Source organism: Micromys minutus (assembly GCF_963924665.1).
Source record: "Micromys minutus genome assembly, chromosome: 23".
NCBI lineage: Eukaryota > Metazoa > Chordata > Mammalia > Rodentia > Muridae > Micromys > Micromys minutus.
Window position 1 is genome coordinate 40,827,132 of NC_137958.1, and position 22,778 is coordinate 40,849,909.

Here is a 22,778-nt window from a genome sequence, read left to right on the forward strand (position 1 = left end):
TCATGATGGTTGTGAGATGCTTTCATATAGACTGTTTCTGATGTAGTGGTTAAAAACAGGAGAAAGTTCTGCAGCTCTTTTGCATCTTTCCTGAAGATCTCTAACCCCCTTGAGAATATCACCCCTTCTAAGCTATTCAGCTTCCCTTCACTGGGGCTGCCTGAACAAACAGAACACACATTTTCTGTACATGTGTAAATTTACTATAATGGCAAAAGTAAGATGTGACCTAAATAACATGGCAAGCCCAGAGGACTGATAAATGCTGCCTATATAAGGTAAGACTGCTTTGGAGATTTTACTTGTAATAAGTTGGCTCACTCATTACAACTGGGTTTTGTTTTATAGAAAATCAATAATTTTTTACAAGAAAATAAACTTTGGAAGATGTAGTTGAAAGATAAATGACACTGGGTATAGTTATAATTTTTCCTGTCCAGCTAGCTCTCATCATTAGATATAGTTTGTGTTCTTCATGAAGAAAGATCCACAGGTCGTAGATCATAGACATAGATATATGTAGATATTGTGTATATTAATATATATGTTATGCATATATTAAACATGTTTATGCACTTTTGAAAGTTTATATGTATATACACTCACTAATAAATGTTTAAGTGAATAGACACACGGGTACCAGCATTCAGTTATGGATTTCTGTGAATCCTACAGTATTATAATTTTGTTTTCAATTGAATAATCTATTGGATCTTCATTCTTTCCTACTTTCCAAGTTAACATAAAATTTATCTCTGAAATATTTCTCTCTGTTTTGGATTCACATAATAGAACCCGAGCCCTCTGCCTTTGTTCTCTGAGGCTGCAAACTGAGCACTAGAAAAAAACAACCCGAGAACTGGGGATGATAGTCATACGCAGTTTAGACTGCAGGCATGTGATTCAAGTGTTAGAGAACAGAGCTCCATCAAACCAGTCAAGGAAAACAAAGGAAAAGAGAAGAAAGCTCGGTTACCAGCATAAATTTTAAGACAATACTAAAGCTTTCCAAAATTCTACTTATTTCCTACTTTGTGTCATTATTTTTCAATATTTTTGAAGATTCATTGAAAAGCAAATCATATTTCAGGAAACTAGCCATTGTTGTTTAGTTTGGAGCCCCATGCCAACCTCATGCCAACTTCAAGCCAACTTCACACCAGTTATTTAGTAGGTGGTAGGAAAGAAGTTGTTTAAATTTTTAAAAAATTATCGAAAATCGAGTGTTAAAATTGAATTATAATTCTATTAAATCTTTAATGTAATAAGATAATTTATTTTATTGTAATGAGCATTTTTTTAGAGAACAAAATTTGTGTTCTTTATGTAACTTCTATGGCCTATTTAAGATATTGATAAATTCAACTCAAGTTAACCGGAAAGCCTAAACCTTTACAATTAGAATCAAATCTTCTAAATACATAGGATTATGAGTGGCTTATTGATAACTAGTTGAGTATTAAAAATGAATGGGCTAATTTAGTATTAAAACAAGCAGCTATAAGTTATTACGCATAATTAACACATGCATGCTTAATAATTACAGATCGATTAGTTAAAAACACATTTCTTTTGTCATGCTTTTTTTCTGAAGTATTTACTGCAAAATTCCTAACTTCAACTCCTAATACTAATGACAGCTTATAGTCATTATTAGTACTTTATAACCAGCCCCTGAACATACATGCCATTCTACTGAACCATCTTCTTTCCGAGCCAGCAGACTTGGGAGTGAGTTTCCTACACAGCGAGCATCACTGTCTGGGCTCATGTGCCCATGCTCTGCCAGGGGCATGCAGCCTGCTGGTGGTGGTTCTGCTTTCTTGAGAGTTTGGCTGAACACCCGATGGTCAAAGGTCAGGAAAGGAGTTACTTGCTGTGTCTGGGCCTTCGGTAGCTGAGGCCTCATAGAGGTTTCTAAGTGTGCCTGGACCTATGAACACAAAAACGAATAAATGAGGCATAGAACACCATGTTAGTAAACCAGTTTTTTTCCAGCCAAAGAATCAAAACACTAAGCATACTACAATTTTAATTCTTTCAGATTATATCGATGTTTCTGTCCTACTGTGATAGGATTTTAATGATCTAATGATTTTAAGTAATGAGTTAAAATTTGATGAAAAAAATGTTATGTTATCTAAGCTTTAAAAGTAAATTATCTATAACAATTAGAGATAAATATAAAAACAATGATACTATATGAGTCTCTAACAAATAAGTCTTAAAATGTCACAGGTAAAAGAAGCATATTCAACACTATAAGTGATCTCTATATAATATATATGCTATATTATATATTGGGTTCTTACATACAATAAAGGTTTTATTAAGAAAATCTAAAACTTTCAATAAGGAAGCAGAAATTAGTAGATATACGATCAAAGCATAAGAGTTAAACAGTGAAAAAATCCTGGGTGATTTTATTTCCTACTTTTCTGTGTTTTCCAGTGCTTCTATTTTAAGCAGAGTTTTGTTTTATAAATATTTTAATTTTTTTCTATGTTAATGACTAGAACTAATTAGTATGCATCGTCATGAATCAACAGGTTAAAAAAAATCACTGCGAAAAATGTCTATTCTTGTGTGCCAACTAAACAACTGTGTTTTGAATTCCCACTCACAAAATATACCATTAAAATTCTGGGCATCCCCACTCACACAGATGGTCCTGGTTACACTCACTAGGTCCCAAAACAAAACAAAAACACATAAAAATGCAACAGGATGTGTAAGGGAGGGGCTAGAGGAGAAGGAGTGGGAGAAGGGAAGAGGAGAGTCATCAGAACACATTTATACACGTGTGAACCTGACAAAGAATGAATTTAACAAAAGAATTCTGGGCATGCTCAACTTCATTGTCATAGTTAATATTATCTCACAATTCGTCAAAAAAAAAAAAGCCTTAAGCATCTCAAGTGTCCGTTTAAAATGCTGCACATAGAGTATTTATAAAAACCTATTAAATGGAGTATTTCCTGCCAGTTGCCTTCACATTTACTATGTTGTGATGTGGCTTTTAATACATTTTCCTCAAGTGGCCTATATATAAACCTATTTAATTTTCCCTCGTGTTAAACAATAGCAAAGATTGCTTACAGTGCTTATTTTTCTTTTTATTTCACTACACAAACTACTCCTTAAATCCCTTACCATGTATTAGCTCAGATAAATAGCCTGTAGAAAGTATTTTGCATTTAAATTAGCTGGTTTGGGGTACAATATTGTAGTAGTTACTTTAGTCTGATTCTGTTATGCTGACATTTTTAGCATTATTTTAATTGTACTAACCATAAAATAATTTTTCAGTCATATAAAAAGATTAAGACTGGTAATAAAGATTACACGTATTACTAATAATATTACAATGAGCTTTAAAGCTGCAAAATAGCATTTCATTAAAATACCAATGGTAATGTTTAAGGGTAGATGTTTAAGGTCATCCTAACTTCTCTGCATCCAGTTACAACATAGACATTATGAGGAATACTTTCTCAGCAATCTTTCAAACTATATAACCGAAGGAATTGTACATAATGGTAGAGCTTGTATTGACAAGTGGACCATATCTCATCTTCTCAGTAAAACATCTAGAATTAGAATTTCGTTCATTAACTAATTCATCTTCTACCCTTCACTCGTTGACACTAAACGTATTTATTGAATCTTATACTTCCAAGAGTTATCAAGAATAAAAAAAAAATTTTCACGCACTCCCAGAGCTTTTAGACTTTATCATCTATTCGTCAGAACTAATTTAACTACCGCTGCTATAGCAACCACCAATAGCAAGCAAAGTGCCAGGTACTAGACACTGGGATTGGCAAATGGCATGTAGTGTTTTTGACGTTGTTTTCTTCTATCTTTATGTAATAATACTCAGGAAATATGTACCTTTAGTATCCCCATGGTACAGTGTTAACTGTAACTGAGATTGAGAAGCATTACAGATTGCCTGTATTAAATAGCAAGTTAAATTAAATAGCAAGTAGAAGAGATAATTAGAATACACAGCCTGCCCTCTAAGCACAGTGACATTGGCTTCTGGGTAGACTCAGTAGTAAATGCAATGAATCTTAAATGGCATTAAAAAAAGCAATGCTTTTCTGAGCATCTTAGAAGAAAATGTGTTTCATAAGCCAGGTACTGGGTGGAGAGAAAGTCCTACATAGAAGGAAAATTAAAAGGTATGTGGAAATAAAATTGGGGACAATGTCACAAATCTATGTCATTAGTGAAGCCACAGATACTCTATAATGATAAATGAGATTCACAATGAAACCGACTCTTATCTAAGTGGTTGGCCACAAGGAATTAGAAGGGCTTAGCAGACAATGGTGAGGATTGTCTTGAATGCTATCTATTCATTAGTCAACCAAGCAGGGAAGTCTTTGTTTCCTGGGAATAGGAAGACTAGATCAACTGTGATAACAGGACTTCCCCTCCAGACCATCAGTAAACCAAGCAGGGAAGTCTTTGTTTCCTGGACACAGGAAGACTTGATTAACTGTGATAACAGGCCTCCCCCAAATCCCTGACTTTTGTCACAGATGATACCAAAAACAATAGAACAGCTCAGGGTGAAACACCAGCTAAGCCTCATTCAAAATACTTATATTTCCTGAGTTCCAAAACCACGAAGGATCTACTTGATTTCTTCTACTCAATGCCCCAATATTTTGTGATATTCAGTATGTTGAATTATAAGATGCTGGGAATGCTGAGGAGGCTGGGGAGGCTGTGGAGGCTGGGGAGACTGAGGTAGCTGGGTCACATGAAAAGTCAGGGACAATGTCAAACAACTAGTGGACATTCCTATATAAACAAGAAAAAATTCCTGAGACTGAAATACTACAAGATGAAGAGTACCTGTTGTGGGTTATTAAATGCAACACAACTGGAGATGATCTGGCAGAAAGGAAGCCTCAGTAGGTGTTACAAATACTAAGATGCAAAGAAACAGATCACTCATTGACAAAACAGAATACCCAATACTGATCAAAGAGGAGAGAGAAAGAGACAGACAGAGAGACAGACAGACAGAGAGAGAGAGAGAGAGAGAGAGAGAGAGAGAGAGAGAGAGAGAGAGAGAGAGAGTAGGACCTGACATAATAACATTCAAAATGCATATAGAAAACCATCCCAATATAAGACAGTTAAAAACGTTTTGCCTAAAGTTAGGAAAGGATTAGAACATCTGGCTTCTCCTTTGTAGCCTGCACATAATGAAAAATGAAGTGAAACATTCAACTAGTAAGGGGAAAGGTAGAGACTAGAGCTGTGTGTCTTGCGAAACTTCCCTTCTAAAAGTGAAGGAACATTGAGAAAATTTCGAAGAAGTGCAAATTGAGAAAAATTCCCACCAGTGGGCTTGAGAAAGGAGTTAGTTCCTCCTCAGGACATTAAGAGTTGTTGGCCAAAGCCTCAGACCCAAAAGAAAGCAAGAGAAAGCAACAGAAGGAAAGCACAGTGAATATTTAAATTGTTTTTTACTTTCAACTAACCTGATGCTTTGTTCAAAATGCTAACAATGAGTTACTGCTTGTTTGTGTTTCACATGACCTTAGAAGTCCAATGTGTATATCCATGTTTATGAATAAGTGAGTGGCAGTGGTGGGACAGATTTGGCAGGAGGAAGAGGTAAGGATTGCTTTGTTACTCGAAGGAAATATGTATCACCCACATTGTACTTTATATTGTTATTTGAAAATACACATGGACTCTTTGGAAATGAATTCTGAGAAGGACTAGGTATCCATAAAAAATTAAAACCCATGTGCAAAGGCAATGGAAGAATAACATTCTTATAAAACTACCTAAGGGGTTACAGGGATGGATCCTCAGTTAAGAGCACTTGCTGCTGACCCAAAACACCAAAGGTCCATTCACCACACCCACACTTCATCTTAAAATGGCTTTAGTGAGTTTTATTTCCAGCCACTTTGCTGAAGTCGTTTCTCAGCTGAAGAAGTACTCTGGTGGAATTTTGGGGGTTACTTAAGTATACTAATATTTCATCTGCAAAATGTGATATTTTGACTTCTTCCTTTTTTATTTGTATCCCTTTGACTTCCTTTTGCTGTCTAATTGCTCTGGCTAGGACTTCTAGTATGATATTAAATAGGTAGGGGGAGAGTGGGCAGCCTTGTCTAATCCCTGATTTTAATGGGATTGTTTTGAGTTTCTCACCATTTAGCTTGATGTTGGCCATTGGTTTACTGTATATTGCTTTGACTACGTTTAGGTGAGGGCATTGAATTCCTGATCTTTCCAAGACTTTTAACATGAAAAGGTGTTGAATTTTGTCAAATTCTTTTTCAGCATCTAATGAGATGTTCATGTGGTTTTATTCTTTGAATTTGTCTATATAATGGATTACATTGATGAATTTCCATATATTGAATCATCCCTGCATCCCTGGGATGAAGCCTACTTTATTATATTATGGTGAATAATTGTGCTCATGTGTTCTTGGATTCAGTTTGCAAGTATTTTATTGAGTATTTTTGCATCAATGTTCAAGAAGGAAATTGATCTGAAGTTCTCTTTCTTTATAGGGTCTTTGTGTGGTTTAGATATGAATGTAATTGTGGCTTTGAAGACTGAGTTGAGTAGTGTTCCTTTAGTTTCTAAGTTGTGTAATAGTTTGGAGAGTATTGGTATTGGATCTTCCATTAAAATCTGATAGAATTCTAAACTCATCTGGTCCTGGGCTTTTTATGGTTGAGAGGCTTTTGATGACTGCTTCTATTTCTTTAGGGATTATGTGACTGTTTAGATGATTTATCTGATCCTGACTTAATTTTGGCATCTTGTATTTGTCTAGAAAATTGTCCATTTCCTGTAGATTTTCCAGTTTTCTTGAATATAGCTTTTTGTAGTGAAAGACCCCTGAATTGGGGAAGCCCCTCACTCTAGTACCAGGAGAACATGAACCCAAGAACTCACAGAAAGCCTATCTTGTTGCAATCAGGGCAGGGTGGGGGGAAAAACCAGAGCTCTGGGGATGACACATATGCAGGAGATAGAGGAGTCAACCCTGAACTCAATTAGGGGGACATATTTGTAAGGAAAATTACATAAGCAGTAAGCAATAGGCACATAGCAATTTCATTGGTTTATTTAAATTGGCATTCTTTGTCTGCTTTTGGCTATGATCCAACTCCAGATCACCCTGTTTTGGGCACACTGACCTTCATACAAGTTTTTCTCAGGACTACAGAGCCAGACCTTATCGAGACCAGGTGGTCTGCGGTTTTTGTTCTCAGTCTAGAGACATACTTGTCCTCAAAGCAGGGTTAGTGGAAAAAACTTAAAATTTTAACTCTTTCAGTAGTAGAGTATGATGATTTCTTGAATTTCCTCAGGTTCTGTTGTTATGTTTCCCCTTTCATTTCTGATTTTGTTAATTTAGATACTCTCTCTGTGCCCTCTAGTTAGTCTGGCTAAGGATTAATCAATCTTGTTGATTTTCTCAAAGAACCAGCTCCTGTTTTTGTTGGTTCTTTGTATAGTTCTATTTATTTCTACTTGGTTAATTTCAGCTCTGAATTTGATTATTTTCTGCTGACTATTGTTCTTGAATATATCTGCTTCTTTTTGTTCTAGAGCTATAGAACTTTTCAACAGAGGAATGAATACAGAAATTGTGGTACATTTATACAATGGAGTACTACTCAGCTATTAGAAACAATGACTTTATGGAATTCCCAGGCTAATGGATGGAACTTGAAACTATAATTCTGAGTGAGGTAACAAAAGAGTACACATTGTATTCACTCACTGATAAGCAGATACTAGCTCCAAAAAACTTGAATACCCAAGAAACAATTCACAGACCTTATGAAGCTCAAAAAGAAGGAAGGCCAGGATGTGGATGCTTTGGTCCTTCTTAGAAGGGAGAACAAAACACTCATGGGAGGAAATACAGGAACAAATAAAGAAACAGGAATTGAAGAAAAGATCATTTAGAGACTGTCTCACCTGGGGATTCACCCAATATGGAGCCACCAAAACTAAGCACTATTGCTGATACCGAGGAGTGCTTACTGGCCGAAGCCAGATATGGATGCCTCCTCAGAGGCTCTGCCTGAGTCATACTGATACAGTAGTGGATGCTTGCAGGTAACCCTATTACTGAAAACAGGGACCCCAATGAAGAGTCTAGAGAAAGGACTGGAGGATCTGAAAGTGTTTGCAACCTCATGGGAAGAACAACATTATCAACCAACCAAACCCTCCACAACTCCCAAGGACTAAAACACCAACCAATGAGCACACATGGAGAGACCCATGGCCACAGTTGAATATAGACCAAAGAATAGAATTGTCTGGCATCAATGGGAGGTGAGGCCTTTGGTTCAGTGAGGGTGCATTTTCCCGGTAGGGGAAGCCAAAGTACTAGGTGGAGAGGGTTGTTAGGAGAGGAAGAATCTACAAGGAAGCAAGTGGATAGTGGGATGGTAGTGGGGAAAAAGAGATAACATTTGAAATGTACATACAGAGAATATCCAATAAAAAAATGTCTTTAGCTTCACCAACATGTACTGTTACCTGAGTTTTTTATCTTAGCCATTCTAATTGATGTAAGGTGGAATCTCAGAGTTGTTTTGATTTGCATTTCCTGATGACTAAAGATTTTGAACATTTCCTTAAGTGCTTCTCAGCCACTGGAGATTCCTTTATTGTGAATTTTCTGTTTAGTTCTATACACCATTATTTTTATTGCGTTATTTGATTTTGTAGAGGTGACCTTATTGAGTTCTTTATATATTTTGTATATTAAATCTCTATCAGATATGAAGTTAGTGATGTTTTTTTCCCAATGGATAAGTTGCTAATTTGTTTTTTGTTTTTTGGTTTTTTTTTTTTTTTTTTTTTTTTTTTTTTTTTTTTTTTTTTTTTGACTATATTTTTCACCTTACAAAAGAGTTACAGTTACATGAGATCCCACTTATCAATTCTTAATCTTGGTGCCTGAGCCATTGTAGTTCTGTTTAGAAACTTTCTCCTGGGCAAATGATTTTGAAGCTTTATCCCACTTTCTCTTCTATTAGATTCAGTGTATCTGGTTTTATGTTGAAATCCTTGATTCACTTGAACAACAGCTTTCTGCAAGTTGACAGTATGGATCTATTTTCACTTTTCTACATACTGACTGCCAGTTAGACTAGAACCATTTATTGAAGTTGCTTTCTATTTTTCAATGTACACTTTTTACTTCTTTGTCAAGGTACAAGTGTCCATAAGTATATGGCTTTATTTCTGGGTCTTCAGTTTTATTCAGCGAATCAACCTGTCTGTGTCTGTACCAATACCATGCAGTTTTTATTGCTATTGCTCTGTAGTATAGTTTGACGTCATGGATTGTTATTCCCACAGAAGTTCATTTGTTGTTAAGAATTGTTTTTATGATACTGCTTTTTTTCCATAGAAAATTGAGAATTATTCTTTGCATGTCTTTGAAGAATTATGTTGAAATTTTGATGGGGATTGCATTGAATCTTTACTTTTTTTTTTTTTTTTTTTTTTTTTTTTTTTTTTTTTTTTTTTGCTTAGATGGCCACTTTTACTATGTTAATCCTACCAATCCATGAGCATGGGAGATCTCCCCATTTTGTGAGGTCTTCTTCAGTTTCTTTCTTGAGAGACTTGAAGTGCTTGTCATACAAAAACTGAGGTGATAGCACGTATTGGCAAGAATGTGGACAAAGAGGAACATTCCTCCATTCCTGGTGGGATTGCAAACTGGTACAACCATTCTGGAAATTAATTAGGAGCTTCCTCAGAAAATTAGCAATAGATCTACCTGAAGACCCAACTATAGCATTCTTGGGCTTATACCCAGAAGATGCCCCACCATGCCACAGGAGCATGTGTTCCACTATGTTCATAATGGCCTTATATGTGATAGCCAGAAGCTGTACACAACCTAGATGTTCCAAAACAGAAGAATGGATACAGAAAATGTGGTTCATTTACTCAGTGGAATACTATTCAGCTATTAAGAATGAGGACATCATGGGTTTTGCAGGCAAATGGATGGAACTAGAAAATGTCATCCTGAGTGAACTCAGAACCAAAAGGACTCACCAATAAGTGTATATTTTCCACAAAGGTACAGAACACCCAGGATACAATCCACAGAACTCATAAAGGTCAACAAGTCAAAGGGCAAAAGTGAGGGTGCCTCAGTCCCACTTGGTAGGGAGAAAAAAGCAATCACAGGAGAACTGGCAGAGGGATGGAATAAAGAACCTGGGTAGGAGAGGAGACCAGAAGGGGAAAGGGGAACATGATCGTGTATTGGAGGGATCAGGAGTGAAGCCCTGAGGGCCAGCAGAAAGAATGAAAATAGGCAACCTAGGGAGGTAGGAGGTGGGGGACCCTCTCGGGATTCAGAGAGAGAGACCGTATATAAAATGCCCAACAGTGGGGAGAGAGAACTGTAGAGTCTACCTCCAGTGAAAAAACAGAGTATTAAGTGGAGGATGTGGTTCACATCTACAATCAAGATCTGACCAAGAATTTTCCCTGTCTAAAAGAACTGCAGGGACAAAAATGGAGAAGAGACAGAGAGAAAGGTGGTCTAGTTACTGAACCAAATTGGGATCCAGCTCAAGGGGAGGCTCCAAGGCCTGACACTATTACTGAAGCTATGATGTACTTACAGACAGGAGCCTGGCATGGTGGCACTCCTAGGGGCCCAAAAAAGGAGCTGAAAGAGTCAGATACAGATATTTACATCCAACCAATGGATAGATGTGGGGATCCCTGTGATTGAATTAGAGAGGGTCTCTAAGAAGTTGAGAAGGAGGGTAACCCAAAGAAAGACCAACAGTCTTAACAAACCTGGATCTCTGAGATCTCTCAGACACTGAGCCACCAAACAGGCAGCATACACTAGCCAATATGAGGCCCCCAATACATACACAGCAGAAGGAGGACTGCCTGGTTTGGTCTCAGTGAGAGAAAAACACTTAACCCTGAAGAAACTTGCGGCCCCAGAGAGTAGGGAAGTCTGGTGGGGTGGAGACATCTTCTTGGAGACAGGGAGGAGGAAAAGAATGAGAAATTGTCAGAGGGTGAACCAGGAGGAGGATAACGACTGGACTGTAAAAAAAAGATTAAAGATTTCTTTTTTTTAATGTATTAAGTTAAAATGTCAGTTTGTAAGAATCTGGTGCCCTCAACTGGTCACCCTAGCATTGTACACACATGGTGCTCATATAAACACTCATACACATAAAATAGAAATTAAAAAGTTAAGAAGTTTAATTAAAGCCTCCAAAAACCAGAAAAGCCTAAGAATCAAAAATTTAAATAAAAAACAACTCTCAACTGAGGAATATCAAATGGCAGAGAATCAACTAAAAATTTTTTCATCATCCCAGTTATCAGGGAAATGCAAATCAAAACAACTCTGAAATATAACCTCACACAAGTCAGAATGGCTAAGATCAAAAACTCAGGTGACAGCAGATGCTGAAAAGGAAGTGGAGAAAGAAACACTCCTCCACTGCTAATGGGACTGTAAACTGTTAGAACCACTCTGAAAATCAGTTTGGCAGTTCCTCAGAAAATTGGACACAGTACTACCTGAGAACCCAGCTACTCCACTCTTGGGCATATACCCAAAAGATGCTCCAACATCTAACAAGTACACATGAACAACCATGTTCATAGCAGCCTTATTTATAATATCCAGAAGCTAAAAAGAACCCAGATGTCCTTTAACAGAGGAATGGATACAGAAATTGTGGTACATTTACACAATGGAGTACTACTTAGCTATTAAAAATGACTTCATGAAATTTCTAGGCAAATGTATGGAACTTGAAGCTATAATCCTGAGTGAGGTAACCCAGTCACAAATGAACACTCATAGTATGTACTCACTTATTAGTGGACAATAGCCCAAAAAGCTTGGATTACCCAAGAAACAATTCACAAAAATTATGAAGCCCAAAGAGAAGGAAGGAAGGCCAGAATGCGGATGCCTCAGTCCTTCTTAGAAGGGAGAACAAAGCACTCATGGAAGGAAATAAATGGACAAATAGAGGAGCAGGGATTGGAGAAAAGATTATCCAGAGACTGTCTCACCTGGGGATCCAATCCATATGCAGCCACTAAACCCATGTGCTATTATTAATGCCAAGTAGTGCTTATTGGCAAGAATCTGATATGGATGCCTTCTCAGAGGCTCTGCCAGAGTCACACTGATACAGAGGAGGATGCTTGCAGCTAACCATCAGACTGAACACAAGGACGCCAATGAAGGAGCTATAGAAAGGATTGAAGGAGGTGAAAAGGTCTGTAATTCAATGAGAAGAACAAAATGATCAACTATCCAAACCCTCCACAGCTCCAAGGGGCTAAAACACCAACCAATGAGTTCACATGGAACGACCTATGGCCCAAGATACATATGTGGGAGAGGATAGCATTTTCTGATATCAATGGGGGAAGAGACCTCTGGCTAAGCAAAGGCTTGTTTTCCCAGTGTAGGGGAATTCCAAGATGCTGAGGTGGGAGTGAGTGGTTGGGAGAGGGAGCACCTTCACTAAGGCAATGGGAGGGGGATGGGCATGGGATTGTGGAAAAGAAATAACATCTGAAATGTGAATGCAGAGAATTTCCAATTTAAAAAAATTGTGTGGAGCATAAAATAAAAAATAAATAAATAAAATAAAACAAACTCCAACCACAAGATAAATGGGTTGCAAGTCTAGTAAAAATTAATTCAAGGATTCACTTCACTATCTAAAAATCAACTGTATGAACAAATAAATAAAATACAGAGAACAAGCATTCCTTCCAGGCAGATATGGAACATCTTTTGGCAGTGTCTATCTGGTCCTCTATTCCACACTTCCAACATCCAATACCCCAGCATTTTCTAACTATCCCATTTGATTCGCTACCAACTCATAAGCTTTCACAAGGATCCCCTCACACATCATTTAACCTCTCCAAACAGTCACACACTGTGCACCCTTTTCCAAGGACTAGACGGGCGAATCTAGTTCTACAAGAAAACATGTTTTCAATCAATGGAGCAAACCAGTACAGCAAACAACAAGGAGTTAAAATGCAAACTAGTAGAGCTCAGTCCTAATATACTATACAACATAATCAGTCCTAATATACTGTACAACACAATTCTTGCACCCAAGGCTCACAGATCATCTTGGTAAAGGGATGAAAGGGATAGAAAGATCTGAAGACCCAGAGGAACATGGAGTTTGCTGTGAGTCCCCTGAGAATGTTGGAAGAGCCACACCTATGACATCTTACCAACATGGCTAACTAAGTATGACCTGAACAGGGATACCAGTAGACATGCTAACAACATGGCTAACTAAGTATGACCTGAACAGGGATACCAGTAGACATGCTAACATCATGGCTAACTAAGTATGACCTGAACAGGGATGCCAGTAGACATGCTAACAACATGGCTAACTAAGTATGACCTGAACAGGGAGGGATACCAGTAGATATGCTAACAACATGGCTAACTAAGTATGACCTGAACAGGGATGCCAGTAGACATGCTAACAACATGGCTAACTAAGTATGACCTGAACAGGGATGCCAGTAGACATGCTAACAACATGGCTAACTAAGTATGACCTGAACAGGGATACCAGTAGACATACTAACAACATGGCTAACTAAGTATGACCTGAACAGGGATGCCAGTAGACATGCTAACAACATGGCTAACTAAGTATGACCTGAACAGGGATGCCAGCAGACATGCTAATAGAATGCTTACAAGGCCTCAAATCTAGACAAAGAACAACAGGAAACTAAAGAACGCCAGAGCAAAAAGGAGGTTTTTTTTCCCCAGGAAAGAGCTCACAAGTTAGCTATTCAATAGAAAGTGGTCTGCCCTAAAAACATAAATACTATTTAGGAAAACACAAATACAGAGAGAGAGAGAGAGCACAAATTTGATAAAGGTGTAATCGGGAGGGATTTGTAGTGGGAAAGGGAATGGGAAAATAAGGTAATTACATTACCTCAAAATAAATAAATAAATAACCTTTCATTAATACAAACATCAAAAAGTAATTTCTTTTAGATATTAAGGCACACATGATTTATAAGGAATTAAACAGAAAAATACATCATGTGAACAGGAGCTTCCCCTAATACAAGACTATGTAGAATAAGATAGATCAAGTCTCAGATAAGAAATTCATCACTAACAGTGAGATCTAAGAGCTGGGGGATGGCTCCGTGGATGAGAGCTCTAGTTTGCCGGTATCAGGTATGAGTTCCTGATACCAACTCTCCAGCACTCTCACTGGCAGAGCTCATTCAGGTATCTCTGCACCTTTACTGTTCTGGAAAGCTGAGATGGAAGCACTGCTAGAGTTTAGTGGCTACAGTAAGAGACCCTGTCTAAAGAAAATGAAACCCAGAGTGAAAGAGAGGGAAGGACACCTGATGTCCTACTCTGGCCTTTATGTGCAGGTGAATGTACAACAACAGCACATAGGACACACATACATGAAAGAGAGGAAAAGAAAAGAAAAGGGGAAGGAAGGAAGGAAGGAAAGCAGGCAGGCAAGGAAGGTAGAAATCAATTCACAATGATAAATGAAATGATCATTTCTCCACCATGTTAATAAAGTACTTAATACACATTCCTATCCAGGATGCCAAAAGCCTCAGTCTGGAGCAGATGGAAATGCTAAGATGAGGAAGGGAATTCATTATTATTGCTGTGGAGAAAACTGCTAGAGCAAATAGTCAAAGGATCTGGGACATGATGTGTTTTCCTTTTTCTTCCTGTTTTAGGGCAGAATAGGTGCAGAGATTCTTATTCCCAAGACCACTGATAGAAGTACATGAGACTATTGTCTACCCAATGCGCTTTATTGTATTATAATATGATGCTATGGTATATATTTTATTACCTAAAAATAGAAGTTGAAAGAGTAATAAAAGACATTTTTAGAATAGGTGACAACTAATTTGAAACCTTATCTTTTGGATCAGTCTTTCAGAGATTCAAGACTATGGATTATAAAAGCTTAATTTAAAAATAGAGTAAAACTGAGTAAACTGAATCCTGTAGAAATTAGAAGAGTTACTGAGAAATTCGGGTAAGAGAGGCATGGTTTGGCTTGTGGCAGTATGTCCATACCTGACCAGAGATACATGCAGGTTCACATGAGTTCTCATGGAAATGGCAGTTTTCAAATTATTCATTCAACTTATTCTTCTGTGTGTGGTAACATAGCTTTTGACCTATCTTCACCATGGATTTTATAACCCATGAAGTAGATAACAGTTTTGGTTGGTTTGCTTGCTTGCTTGCTTGCTTGTTTCTACAGGAAAATTTAAAAAGCAAGCATATATTTATGTCAAAAACAACTAACTTTGGAGTACCCTACATGCAGACTCATAATTTTTTATTCTATAGTACCATCTACTTGTTCCATACCTCTTTAATTTCCTCTACGAGTAATGTAAATTAATTTTAAATAAAATTTAAATGTAAGTAGACATATAGCTATTTTAGCTTCCTTTTAAAACATGTTTTTTATAAATAATTCAACATCCATTCATCAAATATTAAAGTGTTCCCTTTAAAAAACAAACAAAAACAAAACAAAACCAAGAAAACAGTTCCAAGAAAAAGTTCTCTCCAGATAACAAAGCTATGACGCTCATGTCACCATCTACCTGGAGAACATTTGTCCAAACTGGAAACAAAGAACTTGTGATGACACAGGGCTTCTCTGCAGCTACCTCTCTACAGAGACCCTAAAGAGTAGCAGCAAACATCACATCGGAGTCATCTCAGCAATGAGACATTCTGTCCCCACGGCTTTCACTAGCAAAGCTCATATACAATCACCTCTTATATATGAACACAAACAAATATTAAAAAGGATGATAGACACTCATGTTCGCTGCAACATGACAGTCCTTAAGAAATTTTCTTAATTTTACAATCCCTTTGAATATAATAAATGAAGGACAACATTTGGACTTCAGAGATGAATAATAGGTAACTATTAGTTATGTCTCAATTTGCAGAGGTATGTGAGAGAAAATCTATTTTTGGGGGCTTATGAATCTTCTACCTCTTAGGTACCAACTCAGAAGAGTCAAATGACATGTCTTAATGTTCTGCAGTAAAGATTAATAACTCATTTCTTCAAATCTTACTTTTCTCACAGCAGTCTGCAAATATGATACACCCATAAATCTCATCTTGACTAAACCTAAAATTATACAGCAGAGTCTGTCTGATTGAGATGTAACTACTGAATGAAAGTAGGACTCAGTTCATCAAAAGTTTTACTTGAGTTTCTGCATAACTGTCAGCATATTTCAGTTGAGTATTATATAACCCAGAGTCATTTAATGGATAATGATATGAAATGTGATTGGAACATATTCCTCAGTCTCAATCATTTGAATTTGGATAATTCCGGTGATATGTCTTAAAGGAAAAATCTCCACTTAAAACACTTTAGCAAGATGTGAGTATTATCAAGCAGAAATTTCCTACTTAGCTATCATTTTAGCAGTAAAATGTTGACATTCAAAGGGATTCAAAGAAATCTAACTTGCTGTGTATCTTCACCTATGCCATTTATACATGTCTTTATTGCTTATATTTATATAAAATCTTCAATAAAATTATCATTCCATACATATAAGCATGTATAGATCAAGACCAGCAAATTGCTGTTTAATTTGACTGACTCTTAAAGTTATGTCGAGGTAGACTATCTGCCACGAGGAACAGTAGAGATCCAGGGACGCAGGCCTGGTGAGACTGTGCTGCTAGTAGAGTAGCTGGGGCACAGGAAGGTCTGGGCCGAGCACGCAGAAAGCACACTCCACCCCAGATTGGTTCAGGGGAACAGGAACTCTATGACAGGGACTCAGTTTCCACCCAGAGGACCCGTGCATGCAAACGCTCAGGCCATCTGCCAATGGGAACAGCAGAGATCCAGGGACACAGGCAAAATACACGGGAGAGAAGGGAACCAATCACTAACAACAGGACCACGTATAAACACAGACAACAAGATGGCAAGAGGAAAGTGAAAGAATGTACACCAGGGAAACCAAGACAACCTGGCAACACCAGAACCAATCTCTATCATCACAACAAACAGTGGAATGCCAAACACTCCATAAAAAGAAGACTCAGACCCGAAACCATACCTCAAGATGATAAGAGAGGTACTTAAACAGGAATGGAAGGAAAAGCATAAAGAAATAGAAGCTTTTAAAGAGGAAACAAGAAAAACACCCAAAGAAATCAAAGAACTAGATAAAAACAGAACCAAAGAGATGAAGGAATTGAAGAAGGAATTTAAAATGGAAATGGAGACAATAAAGAAAACACTAAAAGAGACAACCCTAGAGGGAGAAAACCTAAAAAAAAAAAAAAAAAACAAAAAAAAAAACAGTAGTCACAGAGGCGAGCATCTCCAACAGACTACAAGAGATGGAAGAGAGAATCTCAGTGGCTAAGGACAACATGAAAAACATAGACAAAACAGTCAGAGAAGATGCAAAAGCCAAAAAGCTTCTAACCCAAAGTATCCAGGAGATCCAGGACACAATGGGAAGAGCAAACATAAGGATAATAGGAATAGAAGAGGGTGAAAAATATCAACTAAGAGGCACAGTAAACATCTTCAACAAACTCCTAGAAGAAAACTTTCCTACCCTTAAGACTGAGATGAACATGAGCATAAAAGAAGCCTACAGAACTCCAAATAAAGTGGACCAGAAAAGAAATTCCTCCCAACACATAATAGTCAAATTGCCAAGTGCCTAAAGAAAAGAAAGAATACTAAAAGCAGTAAGGGTAAAAGGTCATGTAACATATAAAGACAGACCAATCAGAATCACACCCTACTTCTCAATAGAGACTATTAAAGCTAGAAGAGCCTGGACAGAGAACATGCACACCCTAAGAGAACACAAGTGTCTGCCCAAGTTGCTATACATAGCAAAACTCTCAATCAACATAGATGGAGAGACCAAGATATTCCAGGACAAAACTGAATTTATATAATATCTCACCACAAGCCCAGCACTACAATGAATTATAGGTAGAAAACCCAATACAAGGAGGGAAACGACATCCTAGTAAAAACAAGAAAATACCTAAGCAAGAAAACCAAAAGAAGAAAGACACACAGGCACAATTCTACCTCTACAAGTAAAAATACCAGGAAACAGCAACCACTATTCCTTAATATCTGTTAACATAAATGGACTCAATTCCCCAATAAAAAGACATAGGCTATCAGACTGGATACATAAACAGAATCCAGCATTTTTCTGCATACAGGAAACTCATCTCAGAGACAAAGACAGACCCTATCTCAGAGTAAAAGGTTGGGAAAAAACCCTTCCAAGCCAACAGCCCCAAGAAGCAAGCTGAAGTGGCCATTCTAATAGCGAATAAAGTAGATTTCCATCCAAAAGTTATCAAAAAAGATAAGGAAGGACACTTTTTACTCATTACAGGGATAATTTGTCAGGAGGAACTCTCAATCAATAACATATATCCTCCAAATGCAAGAGCACCCATATTCATAAAAGAAACACTAATAAAGCTCAAAAATTACATTGCACCCCACACAATAATAGTGGGAGACCTCAACAACCCACTTTCACCAATGGACAGATCATAGAAACAGAAACTGAACAAGGACATGATGAAACTAGAAAAGGTTATGAACTAATTGGAATTAATAGACATCTACTAAACATATCATCCTAAAATAAAAGAATACACCTTCTTCTCAGCACCTCATGGCACCTTCTCCAAAACTGACCATATAATTGATCACAAAACAAGCCTCAGTAGATATAAGAAGATTAAAATACTCCCATGCATTCTATCAGATCACCATGGTTTAAGGCTGGTCTTTAATAACAACAAAGACAACAAAAAGCCCATATACACATGGAAACTAAACAGTGTTCTACTGAATGATAGCAGGGTCAAAGAAGAAATAAAAAAAGAAATTAAGGATTTTCTAGAAATTTCATTTAATGAAAATGAAAACACAACATACCCAAACCTATGGGATGCAATGAAAGCAATACTGAGAGGAAAACTCAGAGCTCTGAGTGCTTCCAAAAAGTAACTGGAGAGAGCATACATTAGCAACTTGACAGCACAGTTGAAAGCTCTAAACAAAAGAAAGCAGATACACCCAAGAGGAGTAGACAGCAAGAATTAATCAAACTCAGAACATAAATTGACCAATAGAAACAAAAAGAACCATTCAAAGAATCAACAAAACTAAGAGCTGGTTCTTTGAGAAAATTAACAAGATTGATAAACACTTAGCCAGACTAACTAGAGGGCAAAGAGAAAATATCCAAATTAACAAAATCAGAAAGGAAAGTGGGGAAATAACAACTGAAACTGAGGAAATTTAAGAAATCATCAGATCCTACTACAAAAGCCTATACAAAACAAAGCTGGAAAATCTGGAGGAAATGGATGAATTCCTAGACAGATACTAGATACTAAAGTTAAACCAGGACAAGGTAAACCATATAAATAATCCCATAAAACCTAAAGAAATAGAAGCAGTCATCAAAAGCCTCCCAACCAAAAAAAAAAACCCAGGTCCAGATGGGTTCAATGCAGAATTCTAGCAGACATTTAATGAATACCTATTACCAATACTCTCTAAACTATTTCACAAAATAGACTCAGATGGAACACTACCTAACTCATTTTTCGAGGCCACAATATCCCACGTTCCTAAACCACACAAAGACCCTACAAGGAAAGAGAACTTCAGACCAATCTCACTTATGAACACTGATGCAAAAAATACTCAACAAAACCCTTGCAAATCGAATCCAAGAACACATTAAAAAGATCATTCACCATGATCAAGTAGGATTTATCCCTGGGATGCAGGGAGGATTTAATATATGGAAATCCATCAACATGATCCACCATATAAACAAACTCAAAGAAAAAAAAAACACATAATCATCTCACTAGATGCTGAGAAATCATTCGGCAAAATTCAACACCCCTTCATGTTAAAAGTCTTGGAAAGAACAGGAATCCAAGGCCCATAGCTGAACATAATAAAAGCAATATACAGCAAACCAATCGTCAACATCAAACTTAACGGTGAGAAACTTGAAGCAATCCCACTAAAATCAGGGACTCAACAAGTCTGCCTATTCCCCCCTCCCCCCGACCTATTCAACATAGTACTAGAAGTCCTGTCCGGAGCAATTACACAGCAAAAGGAAATAAAGGGATACAAATCAGAAAGGAAGAAGTAAAAATATCACTGTTTGCAGATGACATGATAGTGTACATAAGTGACCCCAAAAATTTCACCCGAGAACTTCTACAACTGATAAACGAGTCCAGCAAAGTTGATGGATATAAAATTAATTCACACAAATCAGTAGCCTTCCTATACTCAAAGGACAAACATGTGGAGAAAGAAATTAGGGAAAAGATACCCTTCACAATAGTCACAAACAATATGAAATACCTTGGTATGACTCTAACTAAACAAGTTAGCACCTGTATGACAAGAACTTCTAACCTCTAAAGAAGGAAATTGAGGAAGATCTCAGAAAATGAAAAGATCTTTCATGATTATGGATTGGAAGGATCAACATTGTAAAAATGGCCATCTTACCAAAAGCAATCTACAGATTCAATGCAATCCCCATCAAAATTCCAACCTAATTCTTCATAGAGTTGCAAAGAGCAGTGTGCAATTTCATCTGGAATAACAAAAGACCTAGAATAGTGAAATCCATCCTCATCAACAGGAAAACATCTGCAGGAATCACTAATCCTGACCTCAGTCTATATTACAAGGCAATTGTGCTAAAAACTGCATGGTACTGGTACTGAGATAGGCACATGGATCAATGGAATAGAATAGAAGATCCAGAAATGAGCCCTCATGTATATGGTCACTTGATTTTTGACAAAGGAGCTGTGAACATTCAATGAAAAAAGGACAGCCTATTCAAAAAATGGTGTTGGTCCAACTGGCACTCAGCATTCAGAAGAATGAAAATAGACCCTTTCTTATCTCCTTGTACAAAGCTCAAGTGCAAGTGGATCAAAGATCTCCACATTAAACCAGGTATACTGAAATTATTAGAAGAGAAAGTAGGGGAAAACCTTAGAACACATAGGCACAGGAGAAAATTTCCTGAACAAAACACCAATGGCTTGTGCTCTAAGGTCAAAGATTGACAAATGGGCCTTAATGAGATTACAAAGTTTCTGTAAGGCTAAGGACACTGTCAAGAAAACAAAATAGATAAGATCTTAAACAACCCCACATCTGATAGTGGCCTAATATCCAAGGAATACAGAGAACTCAAGAAGTTAGACACCAAAGAATCAAACAACCCTATGAAGAAATGGGGTAGAGAGCTAAACAAAAAGTTCTCAACTGAGGAATATTGAATGGCAGAGAAACATCTGAGGAAGTGCTCGACATCCTTAGTCATCCAGGAAATGCAAATCAAAACTATCCTGAGATTTCATCTTACACCAGTCAGAATGGCTAAGATCAAAAATTCAGATGACAGCAGATGCTGGCGAGGATGTGGAGAAAGAGGAACACTTCTCCACTGTTGGTGGGGTTGTAAACTGGTACAACCACTCTGGAATTTCTGATTCTTCAGAAAATTGGACATAGTATACTACCTGAAGACCCAGTTATTCCATTTCTGGGCATATACCCCAGAGAAGCTCCAACATACAACAAAGACATATGCACCACAATGTTCATAGCAGCCCTATATAACACACACACACACACACACACACACACACACACACACATATATATATATATTTCCAGAAGCTGGAAAGAACCCAGAGGTCCTTCAGTAGATGAATGGATACAAAAGTTGTGGTATATTTACACAAGGGAGTACTACTCAGGGATCAGAAACAATGACTTTATGAAATTCTTAAGAAAATGGATGCATCTAGAGAATATCATCCTGAGTGAGATAACCCAGTCATAAAAGAACAGACATAATATGCAGTCACTGATAATTGGATACTAACCCCAGAAATCTCTGAACACCCCAGAAACAACTTACAGACTATATGATGTTCAAGAAAAACGAAGGCCAAAAGAAAAAAAAGAAAAATCATTATGCTTAATCTTTACACACCAAGAAAACTTTGACTATTTCCAGGTTACATCTTGTTTTACATGTACTTTATGCTCATTGTAACTAGTAAGATTTTAATGCATACTATTAAACCTTTAAAAAATCAAGTACTGACAAAAATGTAATACACTTTTATGCAAAAATGCTTTTAAAATCTGTATATTTATCTTTGTTTTTTAAAATAAAGTTGAGAAAAACAAAAGTATTTAATAAAAAAATTATGTCGAGGTAAACATTTATGAGTCCTAAAAGTAATTTGAAATCAATACTAGAAATTAACTTCTCTATGGGTTTTAAATCAGAAAAACAAATACATACAAGTCATATGCATAACTGTAAAGTATTCAGTTAAGGTCATGGTACTAAATATATTTAACATTATATTCATAAGTTTAATATTCATTAATTATTTTCTTTTCATATGCCTTGAAAACTAAGTAATTAACCTATCACTGAGATGCAACCCTCAGCTCAATTATACAAATATTTTTGTGTGTTTAGTACAGGGCAGACACAATTGATTCCTTGAAGAGGTGAAAGTCTAAGAAGGCAATATTTAAACATATAATTATAGTTAAACA

At 36.9% G+C, this 22,778-nt stretch overlaps 1 protein-coding gene across 1 annotated transcript in view; it reads right to left on the bottom strand.

Annotated features, from left to right (window-relative positions):
• The window catches only part of TFEC (transcription factor EC), a gene marked incomplete at both ends in the record, with an annotated part of 128,504 nt that overhangs the window by 30,546 nt on the left and 75,180 nt on the right, over positions 1–22,778 (bottom strand). The window contains one exon of the mRNA XM_080936516.1: positions 1,685–1,933. Coding sequence (XP_080792642.1) covers positions 1,685–1,933 — 249 coding nt within the window. The remainder of the gene's footprint in view (positions 1–1,684; positions 1,934–22,778) is intronic.